The sequence below is a fragment of the Periophthalmus magnuspinnatus genome, chromosome 19 (genome assembly GCF_009829125.3).
Source record: "Periophthalmus magnuspinnatus isolate fPerMag1 chromosome 19, fPerMag1.2.pri, whole genome shotgun sequence".
NCBI lineage: Eukaryota > Metazoa > Chordata > Actinopteri > Gobiiformes > Gobiidae > Periophthalmus > Periophthalmus magnuspinnatus.
The window spans coordinates 2,882,637-2,906,570 of record NC_047144.1 but is presented as its reverse complement, the minus strand read 5'-3'; the positions used below and the strand labels follow the sequence as shown (position 1 = coordinate 2,906,570).

Sequence of the window (23,934 nt, the reverse complement as noted above, 5' to 3'; positions counted from 1 at the left end):
TAATTTATATGTGAATTTTATCATGTTGACGTTTTATTTTGAAAACCCGGAAGTGCATATTGTGTGTTTTATTTTGGTAGCGTGACTTCCTCTCAGTGTATGTTGGACACTGCAGACGGTAAGGTCTGTTTCAGTCGAAAATAATATATTTTATAAAAATGATTCACTGTTAGCATAAATTGAAGAACACATGTTGATAAGACAAAGTTTTCACGTGTGATGAATGTATTTAGGAGCGCTAATTATAAGTTTTGTAAGTTTAATTTGGATTGTAAAATGTTTCAGTTATTCTCATATTGTTACATGGTCTTGAATGGCGCGAAAATGACAAAGGTCTGCAGCCCTGACACTAAAGAGCTAACAGCTAACTAGCTAACAGCTAACAAGTGTTGTGCTACTTTTACCATGGCCACACTTTGACCAATAAAAAAAAAAGAAAAAGCACTATTTTAAAAGCCCTGAACTCGCTCTAGTCACTAAATGTGAATATTTAAATATTATAATTATTAAATATTATAATAGGTTACACTCTGTTTATACATAACTATAACAATAACTATTCTTATATATATATACACACACCAAAAACATTAGATTTAAATTGTTTTTTCACTCTTTCTCAGATGTGATTTCCGCTCTGAGCCTGGTCCAGAAGCCCAAGGAGCCTCTGCTGCTGCCTAAACCAGGCAGAGACTGCATCACCTGTGCTGTGGTCGCCAACGGAGGAGTGCTCTGGAGGTCCAAGAAGGGAGCAGAGATCGAAAGCCACGACTATGTCTTCAGGTCAGACTACTGTGGCAGAGTGGTTAGCCTGTCTCCTCTCAGTGAGGAGGTTGTGGGTTTAACACAGAACTCTTCTGTTTTGGATCATTGTCTCAATATGTGCCATTGTGTGACTTTGAATCAGATCATAACAAAGATGATTCTTCCATCTCTGTCATGTGCTTAGTCATGATTGACAGGTGTGTTAGATTAGACCAAGACCATGACCAGATTAGTGCAGACGATTAAACCACTTAAGTCTCTAATCACTCAACAGTATCACAGGACAGGTTTTACTGCTCGGGCTCTGCTCCTCGGGCTCTGCTCCTCTGGCTCTGCTCCTCTGGCTCTGCTCCTCTGGCTCTGCTCCTCTGCTCCTCTGGCTACTCCTCTGCTCCTCTGGCTCTGCTCCTCTGGCTCTGCTCCTCTGGCTCTGCTCCTCTGCTCCTCTGGCTACTCCTCTGCTCCTCTGGCTCTGCTCCTCTGCTCCTCTGGCTCTGCTCCTCTGGCTCTGCTCCACTGGCTCTGCTCCTCTGGCTCTGCTCCTCTGGCTCTGCTCCTCTGGCTCTGCTCCTCTGGCTCTGCTCCTCTGGCTCTGCTCCTCTGCTCCTCTGGCTCTGCTCCACTGGCTCTGCTCCTCTGGCTCTGCTCCTCTGGCTCTGCTCCTCTGCTCCTCTGGCTCTGCTCCTCTGGCTCTGCTCCTCTGGCTCTCCTCCTGTCTCCTTCTGTCTGATTTGTTTTCTTTTTGTTCTCAGGGTAAATGAGCAGTCATAAAGGTTTTTGAGGAGGACGTTGGGAATCTACGTACGTTCACACGGCTCATGCCATCAGGAAGAGGCCCTCCTCCAGGCCAAATAAGGTTTGTGGAAATGCAAGCCTCACAGTAAGGACAGATGTTTTTCAGTGCAATCAAAAATCAAAAATGAAAAAAAAATAAAAAATAAAAACATTTTTTTTGTTTTTAATTTTAGTTCATTTTTGGCTAAAAAGTGACATGATACATAAGTGTGTTTTGACAGTTTTGACTCAAACTGGAAACTGCACTGCTGATTTTTAGCGTCTTAAAAACGTGAAAAACAGAACTAGTTAATTTGAAACAAAGTTATTCCTCACTTACCTTGTGCATTCAGAGCATCCTAATTACTCACCCTGATGAGTTTATAAGCACAAGTGAAGATTTATAACATGTTTTATTTATATTTTTTTTATAATTTACCTTTATCTCACCAAACCACGTCAGAATTACAGACAAATATGAATCTATCAAATGCACTTTTCAGAAAACTGTCCAACTGCTAAATATTTTTCAACAGACAGAGATCACATGAGCAAATATCAGAGCATCAGCCACGGGTCTAACTGGTTCTCATTCTGTAACGTAACAAAGCACTTTTGTGTTTGTTTTTTATCAAATTATTTGTTTGAAGCTGCTCATGTGTAAACCTCCTATGCGAGGCGAGGCAAGTCAAGTTTATTAGTATACCACAGTTCGCACACAAGGTTATTAAAAGTGCTTTAGAGAATATGAAAGACATTAAAATACAACAAATCAAGACATAAATAATCACCATAAATTTAACATTAAATTTGAAAAGTGCAGAATAAAAACCTTTCAGTCAATAAAACCGTTTGGAACCTAGATTTAAACATTGTCAAAGTAGAAGCCTGTATCACATCTTCAGAAAGAATGTTCCAGGTTGTAGCTGCAGAAAACTGAAACGCTGATTCCCCATGTTTAGTCCGGGTTTAGTCCGGGTTTAGTCCTGGTTTAGTCCTGGTTTAGCCCTGGTTTAGCCCTGGTTTAGCCCTGGTTTAGCCCTGGTTTAGTCCTGGTTTAGCCCTGGTTTAGCCCTGGTTTAGCCCTGGTTTAGCCCTGGTTTAGTCCTGGTTTAGCCCTGGTTTAGCCCTGGTTTAGCCCTGGTTTAGCCCTGGTTTAGCCCTGGTTTAGTCCTGGTTTAGCCCTGGTTTAGTCCTGGTTTAGCCCTGGTTTAGCCCTGGTTTAGCCCTGGTTTACCCCTGGTTTAGTCCTGGTTTAGCCCTGGTTTAGTCCTGGTTTAGTCCTGGTTTAGCCCTGGTTTACCCCTGGTTTAGCCCTGGTTTAGTCCTGGTTTAGCCCTGGTTTAGTCCTGGTTTAGCCCTGGTTTAGTCCTGGTTTAGCCCTGGTTTACCCCTGGTTTAGTCCTGGTTTAGTCCTGGTTTAGCCCTGGTTTAGTCCTGGTTTAGTCCTGGTTTACCCCTGGTTTACCCCTGGTTTACCCCTGGTTTACCCCTGGTTTAGCCCTGGTTTAGCCCTGGTTTAGTCCTGGTTTAGTCCTGGTTTAGTCCTCAGAGTGTGAGATGGTTCATGTGGCTCTAACATGTGGGAGATGTTCTTTAATGATTGTGAAAGAGAGACTTGACCTGTACGTACATGTGTGTGTGAGATTCACCTGTGCATGTGTGTGTGGACAGAGAGCAGGTGGGGCAGTGTTATGGAGACGTTTCTGTTTTGGGTGAGCTAGCGTTTAAGCCAGTTTAAACAGCTCGTGTTCTTTACTTGTTCTTTTGTCATATTTGATTCATTTCTGCACTATTATAAATGAGTGCGATGCTAAGCTCCGTGACTCAAGTTAAATGTTGATCTGAGCTTTGTTTTAGCTGGATATTACAACAGGTGAGTTGATTTGTGCCGTTAAACAAGTCGCTCTGAAAAAACATTGCGCGTATGTGTGTGTGTGGACTTTCATTGTTTCAGTTCTTCTCTCATCTCGACAGTTAGATCAGTGGAAACATCTGTAGTGTGACAATGGAACTTAAATGGCCCAACACATTACATAATTCAAACGTATCATCCGCATTTGAAGCTGTTCCTGCCCCTCGTCTTTTCTGTGATATTGACTTGTTTTACCGGCAAATAAAATAGATTTTGATCAATTTGTTTAGTAAAAACATAAGATAAAAAACTCATCTGACAACCTCAATCATGACACATTCACACTCATTTTATTATAAAAATACCAGTAGTTCACCTTCACGTCTGAGCAAAACAGGGACTTCAGCCAATCCCAAACTGCATTCAACAGAAATATAAACAATAACAGTATTTATGTATTTCTATTTATACCATAACTGTTACTTAAAAACCATAATGTAAAGAAGGGTCAAAACTGTCTAAATTACGCAATACTTCTGATTAGACCAATGAAAATAAACACATGACATGGGCACAGGGATTGTTTAAAACGCAGCTCTACTCCCTGCACTTTTGTATTTTCCTTCATCTTTTTTCCCACAAACTGCCTCTTAACTGATGTTAAACTATATTATTCAGCACTGGTCCTTTCCACCAAACCAAGTCAAAAGGGTAAATGATCACACATTTATATAGTACTTTTCCACCTTCAAGGCAATGAAAGCATCAAGGATCCAGTAGTAATATGACATTTTCAATCAATATTGGACACTGGCCTCATCAGGTTTTTGTAGTGTTAGTTTTCTGTTCATCCTTGGGAGAGCCTTGTGCGTCCTTGGGAGGGGCCTTTTCATCCTTGGGAGGGGCCTGTGCGTCCTTGGGAGGGGCCTTTTCATCCTTGGGAGGGGCCTGTGTGTCCTTGGGAGGGGCCTTTTCATCCTTGGGAGGGGCCTGTGCGTCCTTGGGAGGGGCCTTTTCATCCTTGGGAGGGGCCTTTTCATCCTTCGGAGGGCCCTGTGCGTCCTTGGGAGGGGCCTTTTCATCCTTGGGAGGGGCCTGTGCGTCCTTAGGAGGGCTCTGTGTTTCCTTCGGGGGGCGCTGTGTGGGCTCTTGTGGTTTTCCCAGGTACAGGTTAATGATGCCCAGGTCATGAAGCCTTCTCCACACTGTGCTCTCTAGGATGTAGTTGTGGTTTCCATAGAACACAATGTGAGTATTCGCTCCACGCTCAAAGTAGTAGTTGGAGTATTTCTTGTGATCTTCTGTTATAAATCCGTACGCATCCACCTGAAACATAGAAATTGTGTAATTTAAAGGGCCCATCTATTTTTCTGTTCCATGTTTTAATGTTTCTTCATTACAAACAAACCTGCAGTTGTGTTTGTAATGTAGTCAGTATAAAAGTGTCGACTAAATATTGTTAACCTCCTCTAATCTGCTTCCAACCCATGAAAGTCACTGCACACTACTGCTTTTAAAGAAATAGTATTTATACATATAAACAAATTAAATCTACTGTTTAATACAACCTCCTTTTAACACCAGGCTCACGTCTGTGTCTGTGTCTTTGTACTAAACTAATGCTGTGAGTCTCTGTAGTATTTTTGACTAAGGCCGTTTCCTGAAGCTGTGACATGTTCTGTCTCATGGTCTGATTTGAGTGTATATTTTGTTCCATTGTTGTTAAAACGTGCTAAAAATCCTTAAGTTAGCGAGGTTACTACATGTTTAGCTCCTCACCATATCTGTGCCAGAATGCGTTCAGCCGAATTTACATAAATGTTCGATGCTAACAGTGTGACTCTTGAGCGTCAAGAATGCGTTGGACGCCTCTAGTTGGACGCCTTTGCATTTGAGGACAAACGCCTCATGGATCCCGGGGGAGGTTGGGGACATGGATTCAGAGTGGGCCATGTTCTCAGCCTCTATTGTTGATGCAGCTGCTTGTAGCTGTGGTCATAAGTTCTGCGGTGCTTGTCGTGGCAGCAACCCCTGAATCCAGTGGTGGACACCAGAAGTAAGGGATGCTGTCAGGCTGAAGAAGGAGTTGTATCGAGCCCTGTTGGCTTGTGGGACTCCTAATGCAGCTGACGAGTACAGGCGGGCCAAGTGTGCCGCAGCTCGCATAGTCGCCAAGCCAAAAACTCAGGGTTGGGAGTTCAGGGAGGCCATGGAGGAGGACTATCAAAAGGCCTCAAATAAATTCTAGCAAGCCATCCAACGCCTCAGGAGGGGGAAGCAATGCTTCACCAACATTGAGGCAGTTCGCAGCCAAGTGTGAAGCGGCTGGGATGAGAATCAGCTCGTTCAAATCCAAGGCCGTGGTTCTCGGCCGGAAAAAGGTGGCTTTCCTCTTCGGGTGGGGAGTTTCTGCATCAAGTGGGGGAGTTCAAGTTCCAAGTGAGGGAAGGATGGAGCATGTGTTGTTCTGAACAAATCCGCCTGCTTCGGAAGTAGATGAAGCACCGCTTCCATGTGGCTGTCATACTGGTACCCATACTTAAAATGTTCAGATTGTATAAGAAGGGGGACCGGTGGGTGTGTTCCAATTACAGGGGAATCACACTCCTCAGGAGAGGAGAATCCGACCGATAGTCGAACCTCGGATTCAGGAGGAGCAGTGTGGTTTTTGTCCCGGTCGTGGAACACTGGACCAGCTCTATACTCTCCATCGGGTCCTCGAGGGTTCATGGGAGTTTGCCCAACCAGGTCACATGTGTTTTGTGGATTTAGAGAAGGCATTCGACAGTGTCCCTCGTGGTGTCCTTTGGGGGGTGCTCCGGGAGTATGGGGTCCGGGGCTCTTTGCTAAGGGCTGTCCGGTCCCTGTATGACCGGAGCAGGAGCTGTGTTCATTGCCGGCAGTAAGTCAGACCTGTTCCCGGTGCATGTTGGACTCCACCAGGGCTGCCCTTTGTCACTGGTTCTGTTCATTATATTTATGGACAGAATTTCTAGGCGCAGCCAGGGGCCGGAGGGGGCCTGGTTTGGGAACCACAGGATTTCATCTCTGCTGTTTGTGGATGATGTTGTCCTGATGCTTCTTCGAGCCAGGACCTGCAGCAGGCACTGGGGCGGTTTGAGCCGAGTGTGAAGTGGCTGGGATGAGAATCAGCTCCTCCAAATCCAAGGCCATGGCTCTTGACCAGAAAAAGGTGGTTTGCTCTCTCCGGGTGGAGAGTCTCTGCCTCAAGTGGAGAAGTTCAAGTATCTCGGGGTCTTGTTCACGAGTGAGGGAAGGATGGAGCATGAGATTGACAAGTGGATCGGTGCAGCATCTGCAGTGATGCGGTCGTTGTGGTAAAGAAGGAGCTGAGCCCAAAGGCAAAGCTCTCGATTTACCGGTCAATCTACGTTCCTACCCTCACCTATGGTCATGAGCTCTGGGTAATGACCGAAAGGACAAGGTCGCGGATACAATCGGCCGAAATGGGTTTCCTCCGCAGAGTGGCTTGGCGCACCCTTAGGGATAGGGTGAGGAGCTCAGTCACACGGGAGGAGCTCAGAGTAGAGCCGCTGCTCCTACACGTCGAGAGGAGCCAGCTGAGGTGGCTCGGGCATCTGCTCAGGCGCCTCCCTAGGGAGGTGTTCTGGGCATGTCCCACTGGTAGGAGGCCCCGGGGAAGACCCAGGACACGCTGGAGGGACTATGTCTCTCGGCTGGCCTGGGAACGCCTAGGGGTCCCACCGGAGGAACTGGAGGACGTGTCTGGGCTGAGGGAAGTCTGGGAGTCCCTGCTTAGACTGCTGCCCCCGCGACCCGGCCCCGGAAAAGCGGAGGAAAATGGATGGATGGATGTTCAGATTAATCCGCACTACCTGATCCTTATTTGGTTATTAACATTAATACGTTAATACTAAACCAATGAGGCGCCTTCTTTCCCTGAGATGCTCCCATTGTCCTTAGTAACAGGTTTGATTGACAGCATCACTAAGCGCCTGCTCTCTGCTAAACCAGTGGTGGAGGAATCAGCGTTACCTTCACCAGCATCACTCCAGATTGCCTCTTTGGTTACTATGATACACTGGAGAAAAACACTACAGTTGACGCCACGCTCCCTCAGTCCACTTCTTCATACAGTCTATGGTCTGAGCGCATGTAGACGTCATCTCCAGAGTCTAAACTGGGACACTCATGAACGCACTCACCGATCGGTTGCTGTCAGTGTCGTTCTTACCCTGTCGCAGAGCTGCAGAGCCAAGAACATCATGAAGGCTCCGTTTGTGGGTCGGACGATGGCCCAGTAACTGTCGTTCAGTGTGGGGGACTTTAGAAACCTGAGGGTCAGAGGTCATAGGTCAGAAGTCACAGATCAGATTAGTTTTTTTTTTGTTTTAGAGAAATAATCACAGTTAAAGTGACAGTGACCTGTTTCTGACGTATCTCAGGAAGTCCATGTGAAGAACGTAGAACCGCGTCTCATTGAACTGACCCGAGTACTGAGTCCAGGGACTAGAGACCAGAACAGAAGTCAGAACCAGGACTGACCCAGGACTGTCCCAGGACTAAACCAGGTCTAAACCAGGACTAAACCAGGACAGAACTAGGACTAAAGCAGGACTAAACCAGGACTGAACCATGTAGGGCTATACTCTTACCGGCGTCCTTTATATGATCCACTAGTGAGTCTCTCTCGTTTGTAAAGTCCAGTCAACCATTCAAAGTCCCTCAAGCCTTCAGGGATCAGCACGTACTTTATACCCTGGAAAACAACATCACATCAGAGTTTGAAGATATAAAACCAGGACTGAACCAAGACTAAACTTTGACTAAACAAGGACTGAACCAGGACTAAAACCAGGAATGAACCAGAATATCATAGACATAAATAGACACGTTGTTTGATGCTAATGCTATCATCCACTTAGCAACTTCCAGAAAGATTTTGGAACACCATAAAAGTGTCATTTGAGATAACAGCTAACCACGTTTCAATGAGATTTCTAAAGTTGTGTGGTTCTGGTGAGCATCAAGTGGCACTAAACCTCCTCTTTTACATGTGACTATGAAGAGACCAGATAAAAGACATAAACATCATGAAATAAACATGTTATATACTTTAATATTGTCATAGAGACTGATGGAGGGACTAAAGATACAGACTCAGGAAACAGTTCAGAGTTTATTTGCAGATAAATTAATGTGAATGAAGGGAGACAGAGCAGACAGTTGGGAGTGGTGTCGTAGGCAGTGGTCTTGGAGCAGGTCGTGGGTCGCAGGGTCAAAGGCAAGGATCTGGGGTCCAAAGAGAGAGAGGAGCAGGGTGAGGAGCAGAAGACACGAGGAGGTCCCTGGACAGAAGACAGTGTCCAGCGGAGCTGCAGTGGTTCAGGGCAGGAGTGGACAGGTCGGGAGTGGACAGGGAACACACCCGCAAGCAGGAGACAGGCAGGTAAGCGAGCAAAGCAGAAACCTGGTTCATTAGCTGAGGGCCTTGCTGAGTCAGGGTGTGGTTGCATATGAGCAGACTCCGGATATTCTGGTCGTGTTGTCCAATGATTATTCCAAGATACAGAAACACCCAATGTAGCGTTTGGTCTGGCCCCAAGTCTGCTTGGTCCATTTTGGCCAGATCTTTCTGTCATAAAGACTGAAGAAGGGACCAAAAGATACAGTCTCAGGAAACAGTTCAGAATTTATTTGAAGATAAATAAATGTGAATGAAGGTAGACAGAGCAGACAGTCGGGAGTGGTGTCGTAGGCAGTGGTCTTGGAGCAGGCAGTGGATCGCAGGGTCAGAGGCTGGGGTGTTTGTACCGGACATGGAGAGCTGGGTGCGCAATCGCGGTGGATACACAAACGGATAAACCAGAGCATGACATGAAGAAAATACAGAAAAATACAAGAATACTGGAAGATGACAAGACGACCTGGCTCAGAGTGTTGGGTTCTCAGTCTTTTCGTACTAACAGGTAAAGGCTGGATTGCTTGATCAGGAGCAGGTGGAGGTGGTGCCAGAGTCTCTGCCCAGCTCCAGGCTCAAACACAGAAGGGACGAGGGAAAACAGCACAGAACACGCAAAAAACCCCAAATCCTGACAAATATGGAGACTGGGTTCACCATTCACTTGTGTGTGAAGGACAGTTTGAATTGCCGTAACTCTGGGAGCATCAGTGCAAAGTGATTGAGTTGTAGGAATGGGCAGAGATAGAGAGTATCGCATCTATGAACGTCTATGGTGAAGCTAACCGGAGGCACTGCTCTGTCTGAAGCTGTGATACTCATATTAGACTTTAGTCTGATCTTCATCACTTAGCTGGAACTACAACAGGTGAGCTGATTCGTGCCGTTAAACAAGTCCCTCTCAAATAACATTACAGTCACAAGCTAGCTAGCATTAGCCAACAGTTTTTCGGTTGGTCGCTCTCAACCTTTTTGTTGAAAAAAAAACTTCTAAACAGGTCCATGAACGCTCCGATTGATCGCAGACTCCTGAAGATGTGCTGTTTAAATCCATTCTGTGTTTTGTCTTGAGTTTTCAAACAGTCAATAGACTTATTAGGCTGTGTTTGCTAATATGTTCATTGTGTCACCATGGTAACTACTGAACATTCTGCCACAGACATGCACACAGAAGCCCCCAGCATGATGTCACTGCAAGGCATCAATAGGTTGTTCATGCATACCGGGTCATGTGGGGCTCTGATATAGTTATATTTTCTGAAGATTATTTCAGACGCAGTGATGGAGTGAGCTGTGTGAACGTAGACGTCGGTGCGATTCCCAACGTCCTCCTCAAAACCCCTTATCACTGCTCCATTTACCCTGAGAAGAAAAAGAAAACAAGTCAGACAGAAGGACACAGGTGCAGACAGGTGCAGAACTACAACTCCATTTACAATGAAGTTGGGACGCTGTGTAAAACTTAAAAAATACAGAATACAATGATTTGAAAATTCTTTTCAACTTATATTGAATAAACTACAAAGATGTTCAAACTGATAAACTTTACTGTTTTTATGCAAATATTCACTCATTTTCAATTTGATGTCTGCAACACGTTCCAATACACCTGGGACAGGGGCATGTTTACCACTGTGTTACATCACCTTTCGTTTTAACATTAATCAATAAGCGTTTGGGAGCTGAGGGCACTAATTGTTGAAGCTCTGCAGGAGGAATCCTTTCCCATTCTTGCTGAATGTACAACTTCCGTTGCTCAGCAGTCCGGGGTCTCTGTTGTCGTACTTTGCACTTCATAATGTGCCACAGGTTTTCAATGGGAGACAGGTCTGGACTGCAGGAGGCCAGTCTAGTACCCACACTCTTTCACTACGAAGCCACGCTGTTGTAACATGTGCAGAATGTGTCTTGGCATTGTCTTGCTCAAATAAGCAGGGACATCCCTGAAAAAGACATTGCTTGGATGACAGCCTATGTTGCTCCAAAACCTGTATGTACCTTTCAGCATCAATGGGGCCTTCACAGATGAGCAAGTTATCCTTGGGCACTAACACACCATCATAACATCAAAGATACTGGCTTTTGAACTTTGCGCTGATAACAATCCGGATGGTCCTTTTCCTTTTTAGTCTGCAGGACACGATGTCCATGATTTCCAAAAACAATTTGAAATGTGGCTTCATCCGACCACAGCACACTTTTCCACTTTGCATCAGTCCATCTCAGGTGAGCTCGGGTCCAGAAAAAATGGCGGTGTTTCTGGGTGTTGATATGTGGCTTTCACTTTGCACGGTACAGTTTTAACTTGCACTTGGAGATGTAGTGATAAACTGTGCTAACTGATGGTTTCCTGAAGTGTTCCTGGTATTGTCCTTTACACATTCATGTCTGTTTTTAATACAGCGCCGCCTGAGGGATCAAAGGTCATGTTCAGTCAATGGTTTTCGGCCTTGCTGATTACATGCAGAGATTTCTCCAGATTCTGTGAATCTTTTGGTGATATTACAGACCGTAGGTGATGAAATCCCTAAATTCCTTGCAGTTGCACATTGAGAAACATTGTTTTTAGACTGTTGGACTATACTATAAGTGGTGTTTCGTTTTATTTTTTAATTTTTTAATTTTTTTTTTTTTTTTTTTTTACATTGAGTTTCCTCAGATGGAAAATCCTTTGATTTGTTTGCAGAAAGTCCGTCAAGAGAAGGATTAAGGTATTACAATTGCTGCATCATTCAAACAGGAACTATGGGGTTTGCCTCTAGTTTGGAGACTAACTACTCTGCCACAGTAACAAAGGGAGAACATAACACTCCACTCAGAGAGATCAGGAGTCTAACCAACAACCGCTTCACTGAGAGGAGACAGGCTAACCACTCTGCCACAGTGGTCTGACCTGAAGACATAGTCGTGGCTTTCGATCTCTGCTCCCTTCTTGGACCTCCAGAGCACTCCTCCGTTGGCGACCACAGCACAGGTGATGCAGTCTCTGCCTGGTTTAGGCAGCAGCAGAGGCTCCTTGGGCTTCTGGACCAGGCTCAGACCGGCCATCACATCTGAGAAAGAGTGAAAAAACAAATCAAATATAATCATCAAAATAACAATTTTCCCTAAAGTGAGGGTGTCTGTGTAACCTCGGTCGTCCAGGTCTGATCCATAGCAAAAGGCGAAATTTAAATCCATCAGCTGCACAAATCTTTGTAGGAGTGAAGACATTTTGCTGCTCATCCAAGCCGCTTCTTCAGTTCTGGTCAGATTGCTGGTGGACACCGCCTCATATCTGTCTAAATTGAGGAGCTAACTACACTGAAACTAAAAACAGGTATTGTCTCCAGTTTCATCCTTAATGACCCCATTTTAATGGCCCTCCTATTGTTTGCTTTTGTTTCTTTTTGTTTGCTTTGGGTCTGAGGTTGGTATCATAGATCTGTGAGAGATAATGTCTCAGGCTCCCATTCCTGTTTAAGGAAGGATTCTCTTTCTTTACAAAAATAACTTGTTTAACTCCCCTAAGATCTGAACCTCACTGTCTTCAAATGAGTTGTTAGTGACTTTGAGATGTAGATGCACAGCAGACTGGGGTCCTGAGGAGCTCTCACGACAGTGTCGGTGCATTCTCTTATGGAGTGGCTGTTTTGTTTCTAAATCCTACAATTTGTTCAGCTGACAGATTAAAATTTTGCCTTTTGCTAAAGTGAGAGTATTTTTCTTTTATGGGGTATTAAAGAGGGGGGTATTTGACTCCTATGGGGTATTAACTGTTAACATGTAACATATTTAGATCACCATGTTTCCTTTTATTGTTTTGAAAATGCTAAATTCATCCAAAACAACATATTAACATGTTTTATAAGTTTCACATTTGTTTTTGATGTTCTCTGTGCTAAGTCCCTCCCCCTTCAGAGCACTATCACAACACAATCAGCTGCATCCCACTAATGAAACTACTGCACATCACACCAGGTTTGTGAAGTTATTCTGTACAGTTTTGTATCATTTTCTTGTATATTTATGGAAAATTGTCGTGTGAGCATGGGTGATGTAGACTTGTGGGCGGAGCCTTGTACAGAATCTTACAGCTAAATATAAGAATGTTTGAATGGGGCCCAGGAGAGATCTCTAGATTACTCAAACATGCATGGATGACATCTACAACCTTACCAAACCTTAACATTAACTTTACACTCTAAACCTAACTAAACCTGAACTAGAGTCTAAGTTAGGACTAAACCAGGACCAGACCAGGACTAGAGCAGGAGTAGAGCAGCATTAGACCAGGACTAGAGCAGGACTAGAGCAGGACTAGAGCAGGACTAGAGCAGGACTGACCTTGGTGGTTGTAGTCCATGAAGCCGAAGGGGTTGTTGAAGTGTGATAGTCTGTTCCACTCGCTCATGCTGATGCTGCCGTTGTACACGTACATTCGAAGGTTTGGGATGAACTTGTCTTTCAACTCCGGCTCCGACGGGATCCTCCTCCACAAACTGCTGTCACATTTCTGCACACGAGATCACACTGCATTTTTACTATGTTTTATATATTTTTTTATTTTTAAAGATCCTATACAGTGGTCCCTCGTTTATCCTGGGGGTTACATTCTAAAAATAACCCACAATAGGCAAAATCCACAAAGTATCAGCTTTATTTTCTACAATTACTATTTATATTTTAAGGCTGTAAAACCCCTCACCACACACTGTATACACTTTTCTCAGACCGTCATTAAAGTTTTCTCACAGTCTTCTCTTGTTTAAACACTCTCAAAGTTCAAACCTTCTTTTTTTGTAAGTTTATTTGTATAACCCAATTCGTACACAAAGTAATTCAAAGTGCTTTACAGAATAAGAAGGACATTAAAATCACACAAATCTAAACATAAATAATCACAAATAATCAGCATAAATTAATATTAAAACAACAGTGCAGAATAAAAACCTTTCAGTCATTTGCACAGATAAACAGAACTGTTTTGAGCCTGGATTTAAACATTGTCAAAGTAGAGGCCTGTCTTAAAACTTCAGGAAGAATGTCCCAGGTTTTAGCTGCATAAAACTGAAACGCTGATTACTCATGTTTAGTCCCGACTTTGGGCACAAGCAGGAGGCCGGTCCCTGAAGTCCTCAGAGTGTGAGATGGGTCATGTGGCTCATGTGGGAGATGTTCTTTGGTGCTGGTCCATGGAGAGACTTGTTCATAAACAGAGCTCCTTTAAAGTCTATTCTCTGAGCCACAGGAGCCAGAGAAAGCATATGTTGAACTTTTTTAAGATAAGATAAACTTTATTGTCCCAAAAGGGAAATTTGTCTTGGGCTCACTGCCCGCAGCTTAAAAACACAGTTACACTCACACATACCGTACAGTCAGGCAACAGTCTCAAGATACATGTGCCATTATTAATGTCCATAGTCCATTTGTGCACTGCACAACCATAAAGTGTCCAAATTATTGCACAAGCCCCACTTCGCAAATAATTATTGCACCAGCCCATAATTGCACAGTTTTTGGACAGGCAGTTATTGCACCACTGAAAATACAGTGACTAAGTGCGCCTTTGTTGTGCAGATTTGTTCAGTAGTGTAACAGAAGTGGGCACAAATGAGAATTTTGTTTCCTGTCTGACTGTTACGACATCCATTTGTACACAGGGTGAACAAAATGTATGAACTTGCTGCACCTTGTGGCACACCTGTACTAAAATGTTTTGCTCTAGATAATGTGCTGTTAACCCTCACATGTTGTGATCTATTTGTTAAGAGAGAGTCAAACCATTTCACAAGTGCTGGGCTTACATTCAAGTCAACCAGTTTTTGAACAAGAAGATTCGGCCGTACAGTATCAAATGCACAACTAAAATCTGCAAATAAGACCCTTGCATAAGCCCCAGGAGATTCCAAATGTTTACAGATCAGGTGCGACAGACTGATGACTGCGTCTGCTGTGCTAAGGCCCTGTCTGTATGCAAATTGCAATGGGTCAAGGTCAGAAGAAACTTCAGATTTTAGTCTGTTGACCATTATCTTTTCAAAACATTTCATGACAATGCTCGTTAGGGCTACAGGTCTGTAGTCCTTATTTGAGCTTGGACAAGATGTTTTTGGAATTGGTACTATTGTTGACTTTTTCCAAAGATCAGGAGCAGTACCATTTTCAACAGAAGATTGAAAGATTGGACACCAGGCCTCAGACAGTTCCTGTGCACAGCTCCTGATTAAAAAAGCAGACAACCCATCCGGACCAGCAGATTTTTTGGGACACACTTTGCTAAAAGCAGACTGTATGCATTTCAAATCAATGTTAAAACCATCACAATGCTCAAAACCATCACAATCACAATTTTAAAACAGTGTCGCAATCATTTTGTTCATTAAATCTTTAAGTCATTGAGATCATTAGCGCATTCCTCGTCATTGACAGTCTCTAACTGAGTCTTGCTTACTGTCATGTGAGTCATTTTTTTCATTAAGTCCCACACCTTTTTATTGTCGTGGGACTTAAAAGCTCCCTCTAAAGTGATTTTGTGCTTTTCTCGTGCATGTTTAATCATTGCATTTACTTCTTTCTGGGCTGTGGCCGAGTGCACCATGTCCCTGTCTCTATATGCAGCCCTCTTCTCCCTGATACAGGTTTTAACCTCCTTTGTAATGTAGGGCTTATTATTTGGAAAGTGCTGTATAGTCTTCTTAGGGACAACTGTGTCAACACAGATGTTTATATAGTCTGTCATTGTCTCTGTGGCTTCATTTAAGTCCAGACTGTGAAAAATACTCCAGTCTGTACAAGAGAAGCAGCCCCTCAAAGCTTCCACACTATCCTCAGACCATTACAGCACTGTCTTCTTCTGTGGCTTTGATGCCTTAAGCATCGTTCTATAAGTGGGCATAAGGTGGACAGTAGCATGGTCAGAATTTCTGAGAGGCGGGAGGGATTGAGCCCTGTAAGCATTTTTTTATGTTGCCATAGCATTTATTCAGAACTTTGTCCTTGCGAGTGCTGCACTTAATGTATTGATAAAAACCATTAAGCGCAAGCTCCGGACGGCAATGATTAAAGTCTCCAAGGATAAATACAGGTGCCTCCGGTGTGCGCTGAAGTTGTTTGTGGATACATTCTGAAAGATTACTAGCAGCTTTTGTGGCATTTCCACTAGGGGGTATATACGCGGCGCAGATGAGAATATTACCAAATTCCCTTGGTAGATAGAAGGGGTGCGTAGACGAGCACAATAGTTCCAAATCGGGAGTGCACGACATCTCCCGGACTGTAACTTGCTTGCACCAGTCATTTTTACCAGTCGCCTTTAGATTTCCCCGAAGATGCAGTCCTGTCCGCACGGACACAAGAAAACCCATCCACATGTAACAGGTGGTCCGGTATGTCCGGCTGGAGCCACGTCTCTGTAAACACCATGACGCATGACTCATGGTGTTCATACCCGTGATGACTAATAAGACGTAACTCGTCCATTTTATTTGTTAAGGAGCGAACGTTGCTCAGGATCACAGAGGGAAGCGGGGGTCTGTTACCTCTTCTGCAGAGCCGCTGTCTCACGCCTCCGCGTCTGCCTCGCTTCCTCCGCCGCCTTGTCCCTTTGATTGTTGCTTCTTGTTGCCATCTTGTAGGGCCAACAAAAAGTCTCTTGTGTAGGCCAGGTGTAGCACATTGCTCCCTGAAGGTGATAAAATGTGGGTGCCACTTTTACACAGGAGTTTGTCAACCACCCATAGCATCAGCAGCAACCCAACCAGTAGCCTCATCACTCCAGCCGGTTCCAACCCGGTCGTGATAGCAACCGCTCATTTTTGACAAATCAGTACTACTTTATATCAGATTTTAGCGTTTAAACTTTTCTTAAATTCTTCATTGGAATGAATAGGATTCCCACTTTTGTCCCAGGTCTTTCTAAATCATGAGACGCAGAAGAAAACTACCAGTTTTTAAGAGTGAATACATTTGGCAAGTACCTTCTTTAGGTCTGACTTATTTTGTCTCAACACTCTTATTTGCTTACAGTAAAGACTATCTGTTATTAAAGTCAAACTATGTCCCTGGATCAATTATAACTTTTACTGATGACAGCTATAATGCAGATTTATTCTTAATTACAAAAACACTGAATGATGGACAAGTTTATGTTATAATTTGGTGTTTTGTTTCAAGATGATTATCTAATGAGAAAGCAGAATGAGCCTCACATGACTCATTTCAACTCTACTGAGAATGAGACACTAGTATGTGTCTCTCTCTGCTGACTCTGGCTGCACAGGTTCTTCTTGCACCTGTCCTCCCCAGAATCTATGACCCTCAGAAAAATCTGGCTCTTGGGAAGATTTGGTTGAATAACTTTACTCTATCTAGATCGACAGGAGTATGTGAAGTGCAAGAAACGGAAGTGAGCGCATGCTGGCGCATTTTTTGGCAGCCGCTGCTTGTATGAATTATGATTTTCTGATAACTGCATTGTTAATGGACTTTGCATTTGTGGTCTACGTGTGGACAATTTAATCCATCTAACCATCGCACTACCTGATCGACGGTCAATAGTGTTGTTAACTGTGTGTTAGCCGTTTAGCTCACCTGCTGCTACCTGCTGCTTCCCTCCACATTTAAAGTCCAACCCAGCAATGTTGATCTCCTGTGTGCGGCTTGTCTTAACCTGGTTCATCCTGTCTGTAATCTACCACTCTTCACAAGCACTGTTCCAGTATGCACCCACGGAGTTTTTCTTATACAGAAGTCCATTCAATCCACCAGCGCCTGCTTTACTTCAGCACCCGGACATACTGTATGTGCCCCGGCGCAGAGTTACACACCGGGGCGCACGAAGAAACTTTGAATATGGCACTTCCAGCACCATCCAGTCCTTCTGGTCTCTGGCCCGTCACCCACGGAGATACCCGGGGCGACGCGCGGACTCCTCAGTGCTAACCCGTGTCCCGAGGTTGGCTAATGTGGCTAGCGCGGCTACCCGGCTTAACAGCACACCGGTCAAAGTCGGGCTTCTGAATGTCCGCTCCCTCACGGGCAAGGGTCAGCTTGTCCAGGACCTCCTTGCCGACCACCGGGTGGACTGTTTGGCGCTGACGGAGACCTGGCAGCAGCCAAACGACTACACTGCTCTCAATGAGGCCAGTCCACGAGGGTTTGTTTACCAGGCAAAACCGCGTGTGTCTGGCAGAGGGGGCAGGGTCGCGCTCATCCACCGTGAAGATTGGAGGGTGGTGCCGGTGAGTGTCCCTGCCTGCCACTCGTTCGAGACAACTGTCTGTCAACTATCTGGATCTATCCCCACCATCATAGCCACAGTTTACCGACCACCAAAACAACACAAGGATTTTATCACAGACACAGAACTCATCACACTGTCACCGCACGTCATACTACTGGGAGATTTCAATATCCACATGGACAATTACAACAACCCACTCACCAAAGAATTCACCTCTTGTCTGGACAGTTCTGGTTTTAAACAATACGTCAATTTTCCCACACATAACAAAAAACACTCCCTGGACTTAATATGCTGTACTGGAATAACCCCATTGGACCTTCAAACAAACTACATCCCCTTCTCTGACCACCTGCTAATTTCATTCAATATCAACCTGTGTTTCAAAAAATCCAACCCACCTCGCACTATACAGTTCCATAATATCAAGGACATTAACCCGGATCATTTCTCATCACTCATCAATAACCTCCCCAGTGCTGAAGGCCTTTCTACAACAGATGAGTTTCTTACACACTGCAACACACACCTCCACCACGTACTCAACACCATAGCGCCACTCAAAACTCGGTCCGTTTCATTCACTCACTCTGCACCCTGGTACACCCCCGCCCTCAGACACTTCAAAACACAAGGCCGCAGACTGGAGAGACTGTACGGGAAAACCAGACTCATCATACACAAAGACATGTTCATCTCACACATCCTCCATTACAAACAATCCATATCCACAGCAAGATCCACATACTACTCAAATTTAATCAGTTCACATGAAGGAAACTCAAAAATACTATTCTCACTCCTCTCACAGATCACAAAACCCCCGGACTCACTTCCACCTCACCTCTATTCCTCAGAATTCTGCAATAACCTGGCTGCTTTCTTCACCACCAAAATTCAACTGATCCACCAGCAAATTAACCCCTCTGTTTCAAACCCACCCGTTTCATCTTCCGCTTCCCCAACGCACCTGCTTTCTTCTTTCACCCTGCCCTCTGTCACCCAAATCTCCACTTTCATTCGGAACTCCAAATCCTCCACCTGTCAACTAGACCCTCTCCCTACTGTCCTCATCAAAACCTCCATCCCTGCATTGGTGTCTCTGGTACTCCCCTCTCCTGGTTCCACTCCTACCTCTCAGATCGCTCTCAGTTTATTCAGCTCAAGTCATTCACCTCACACCCCTTCCCTGTCACGTCAGGTGTTCCTCAGGGTTCTGTCCTCGGTCCTCTGCTCTTTCTAATCTATCTTCTCCCCCTTGGTTCTATCTTTAGAAAACACCACATTCACTTTCACTGTTACGCGGATGACACCCAGCTCTACATTTCCAGTAAACCCAACTCCACACTTCCACCCTCCTCCCTGACAGACTGCCTCACAGAAATACAAACCTGGTTCACCTCAAACTTAACGGCAATAAAACAGAACTCCTACTCATCGGCACCAAATCCACCCTAAGAAAAATAAATTATTTTTCCATATCCATTGATGGCTCCTCTATCTCCCCCTCCCCTCAGGTAAAGAGTCTGGGTGTCATCCTCGACACTTTCCTTCACCTCCCACATCAACAACATCACCCGGTCCGCCTACTTCCACCTCAGAAACATCCACCGCCTCCGTCCCTCACTCACCCCACACACCACCGCCATCCTCATCCATAGCCTGGTCACTTCTCGTATAGACTATTGCAATTCTCTTCTGTTCGGACTCCCACAGAAATCACTCCATAAACTCCAACTGGTCCAAAACTCAGCTGCCCGCATTATCACACACACACCCTCCCATCACCACATCACACCTGTCCTGCAACAGCTCCACTGGCTCCATCACGCACCGCATACACTACAAAATCATACTCCTCACATACAAAGCTCTCCACAACCTGGCCCCTCCATACCTGTCTGACCTCATTCACATCTCCACACCCGCCCGCTCCCTCCGCTCCTCCTCTTCCCTGCACCTCATTGTCCCTTCTGCCCATCTCGTCAATATGGGGAGCAGAGCCTTCAGCTGCTCTGCTCCCCAGCTCTGGAACTCCCTCCCCCATGACCTCCGCAACACACACTCACTCTCACACGTCAAATCTAAACTCAAAACTCATCTGTTTAGAAAGGCCTTCTCACCCTGACCTCTCTGACCATAACTGCTCTGTCTTTTAATCTATACTTGCTTCAATCTATATTTGTTTTTAAATGTATTTTTAATCATTTTACATTGTTTCAATTTGTATTGTGTACGTATGTATGTACGGTGACCTTGAGAGCCTTGAAAGGCGCCTAACAAATAAAATGTATTATTATTATTATTATTATTATTATTATTATTATTATTATGTACGGTGAGGCAAACAGGTGCCATTAATACAGGTAACGAGTGGAGGACAGAGGAGCCTCTTAAAGAAGAACTTACAGGTCTGTGAGAGACACAAATCTTGCTTTTTTGTAGGTGACCAAATACTTATTTTACTGAGGGATTTACCAATGAATTCATTAAAAATCCTACAGTGTGATTTCCTGGATTCTTTCCCCTCATTCTGTCTCATAGTTGAAGTGAAACTGATGAAAATTACAGGCCTCTCTCATCTTTTTAAATGGGAGAACTTGTACAAGTGGTGGCTGAATAAATATTTTTTGCCCCACTGTAGATGTAAATGTAAACAGACCTGTGTCGTCTTGTGTTGGTCTTGTTCTATAGATATACAGCTGTATAAATGTATAGTTGTATAGATGTAAATATAAACAGACCTGTGTCGTCTTGTGCGGGACCCTGTCGGTCCTGTACTTATCGTCGAAGTCCCACTCGGGCAGTTTGCTGTAGTTCTTGCGGTACATGATGCGGATGGGGGTGAGGCCGGGTGGATCTGTCGTGGTGGGAGGAGCCGTGGACGACTTAGGACCCCACAGCTGTGGGACACCTCCATAGAAGACTGGGACCCTGCAGACAGAAGGGTAAATATTCATGTATTTTTACTTAGTGCACCAAGATCTCACTCTGCTGTCAGACTCTACAGTGAACAGTGTTAGTTCTATTCATGCTCCACCTGTAGGAGTCATGTGCAGTTCTGTAACTTAATGTCAACCTTATGTATAGACTGGATAAATAAATGGACATAGCTATCCCTCGTGAGGGCTGTTACTCTCCTCAAACTGCCCTGACACTGGGTCTGATGACTCTACGTGCTGCACTTTTGTTTGAGCGTTTGTGTTATTGTATTTCACTGCTCGTGTGCTTAAACTAAAGGGTCAAATAAAGTGAAACATATGGGTCTGAGTGCACACGTAGCATTAGCTCTGTCTAAACACATGAAACAACCACGAGCTCTGAGGACTGCTGTCTCTGCCGATCTGCTGTTTGTGTAGTCTGAGCCTCCGCTGTAAACAAGAGTCAATACTGGATCAAAATGGGTAACACTGTCAGAAGGTTGTGGGTTCGACTCCCGAGCCTGTCTGTGTAGAGTTTGCATGTTCTCCCTGTGTCTGGGGGGGTTGGTACGACTCAGCTCTGCCAGGGTTAGGGAAATAACAAATTGAGGGCTCATCCTGGATCGTAATACCCTACGCCAGCTGAATAAAGCTGTAATTACTACGTACGAGGTTTGTATTGGGTAAAAGTCGGGGCTGCTGGTCTTTGTGGGCAATCTGCCATTTTGTCTGTGCGAGTGACTAACAACTAAATGAGTCACACACGCAAACACACTGTGTTTGAGCCACACGGTATCAGTGAGAAGAAAAGCAAAGCCAAAATTGCAGATGAAATACTGTCATATTTTCCATTGAACTTAGAAGTAACTGTATTCTGAATACCACCAAATGAAAAAGTAACTGTACTGTAGTCAGTATGTACCTGTATCCTGTATCACCTGTATCAGTTTACATCAGTTAAGTGTCATTCCGAGTTTTGAGTTTTGGATATTATTTAAAAAAAAATAAAAAATCACAGGACGTCTATGATATTTTCTTCACGAACTGCCACTTAGTCAACATTACTCAAATAAAGAAAACTCCACATCTTTTTAATCCAGATTGTGTGGTAATTCCAGATTGTGACGTGTGACTTAACTAATACTTTGCAGCTGATGTCATCAACATTCCCTGGGCGTGTGATGCTAACTAGAGGCACTGCTGTGCCTTAAGCTCTGTTAGACTTTAATCTGAGCTTTATTTTAACACAATTTGACCAGACAGAACTGACTTAGTTGGAGCTACAACAGGTGAGCTGATTTGTGCTGTCCCTCACATATAACATCACAGTCACAAGATAGCTAGCATTAGCATTAGCCAACAGTTTTTCAGTTCGTCACTCTCACCTTTTTTGTTGAAAATCAAACCATGAACGTCCGTATTGTTCACAGGTTTAAATCCATTTAGTATTTTTCCTTGAGACTTTCAGACTATCCTAAACCTTTTTAGTTAGTGTTGGCTAATGTGTAGATTGAGTCACCATGGTAACTGCTGAACATTCTACCATAAACATCCATGTAAAACTTTGCAGCGATAACACGCTTGAGTACTTGTATTTGTCCTCCCATAGAACGTATTGTAAAAGCAGCACTGCCATTACAATACAGTCTGTGGGAGGAAAAATACTCAAGTATGAACAATGTGTACGCAGTTTAAATGCTAAATTTAAATTAAATTAATTCTAATGTACAAATAGTTTATTTAAAAATGATCCAGGTTTATTACTTGATTATTTACGCTCATTACAGTGAAGTCCTTATAAAATAGCACCAAAAAAGTTTGAAGCAACTGAACAATAACATGAAATAGAATAAAAAAATAAAAATTGAATTAAAATCACCTCATGCATCCGGACATACTGAGCCAGGAGATGTATAAGATGGTAACCAGGGCGGTTAAAAGAAACACAGGGCGAGCGTATGAAGCAGCCTGCCTCGCCATGTCCCTCTGCCTCCTGTGTCTCTGCTGTTCTGAGCACAACACAGAGCACAGGTGAGGACAGGTGAGGTGGAGGAGACACAGAGAGAACAGGTGAGCGTGCACGAGAGGAGGAGGGAGAGAGGGGCGTGTATGAGGAGCGTGCACGAGAGGAGGAGGGAGAGAGGGGCGTGTATGAGGAGCAGGAGCGTGCACGAGAGGAGGAGGGAGAGAGGGGCGTGTACGAGGAGCAGGAGCGTGCACGAGAGGTGTGTTTCTCTTGTTTATTTGTTTATTTTATTACCAGCGTCAGTTGTGCCTTGTTAGGATGAGCAGCTTGTTCATAAAAGACTTTAAACATGCTCTGAATTCATAAGGAAAGTGAGGAATAACTTTGGACCACGACAAACTCTTTAAAATGATTCAAAAAATCATTTTGTTTTTAAAGCTGCCAACCATAAGTTTATTTGATTTATTTTGACCTGTAGAGGGTAGATGTGAAACCTGTTCCCACTCCCATCACTTATCACCTCCCATGACCACTTCCTCCTCCTCCCCTCCCCGTCCTACTTCTCCTCACCTGACCCTCCCCTCACCTGGCTCCTCCCACCTCACCTGTAACTGCAATAGTAGATGGCAGATGTAAAACCTGTTCCCCCTTCACTTACTTCACTTGATCTAGATTATGGTTAATAACTCTATAAATATTGGACCAAAAACTGTGCACTTCGTAATTCTCTGACAATAAACACTTTCTAATTAGACACAGACAGCACACAGTGGACTTACTTTGAAATCAAGAGTTGCTTGTACAATACAGGGGAGAGACCCGTTTTGCTCAAATACCTGGGGGAAAAATGTGTACCTTTAAAAGACCTTTAAATGTTACAATTACATTTGTACAAAACTATGAATCTGCTACAAAACCATCACAGCGAATGAGTGAATGAAGCACAAACCAAGTCACAATGGTAAATTGTCACACATTTATATGGCA

At 44.2% G+C, this 23,934-nt stretch overlaps 1 protein-coding gene across 1 annotated transcript; it reads right to left on the bottom strand.

Moving 5' to 3' along the window:
* Window positions 1-4,057: 4,057 nt before the first annotated feature.
* LOC117387606 (alpha-N-acetylgalactosaminide alpha-2,6-sialyltransferase 2-like) lies at window positions 4,058-22,992 on the bottom strand. Its single transcript, XM_055229738.1, has 9 exons — window positions 22,861-22,992; window positions 20,805-20,994; window positions 13,164-13,332; window positions 11,731-11,890; window positions 10,061-10,199; window positions 8,032-8,135; window positions 7,802-7,885; window positions 7,611-7,710; window positions 4,058-4,720 (listed from the first exon to the last, which is right to left on the bottom strand). The coding sequence occupies exons 1-9, from the start codon at window positions 22,959-22,961 to the stop codon at window positions 4,214-4,216; spliced, it is 1,554 nt and encodes a 517-aa protein (XP_055085713.1). The 5' UTR covers window positions 22,962-22,992; the 3' UTR covers window positions 4,058-4,213.
* Between the last annotated feature and the right edge of the window lie 942 nt (window positions 22,993-23,934).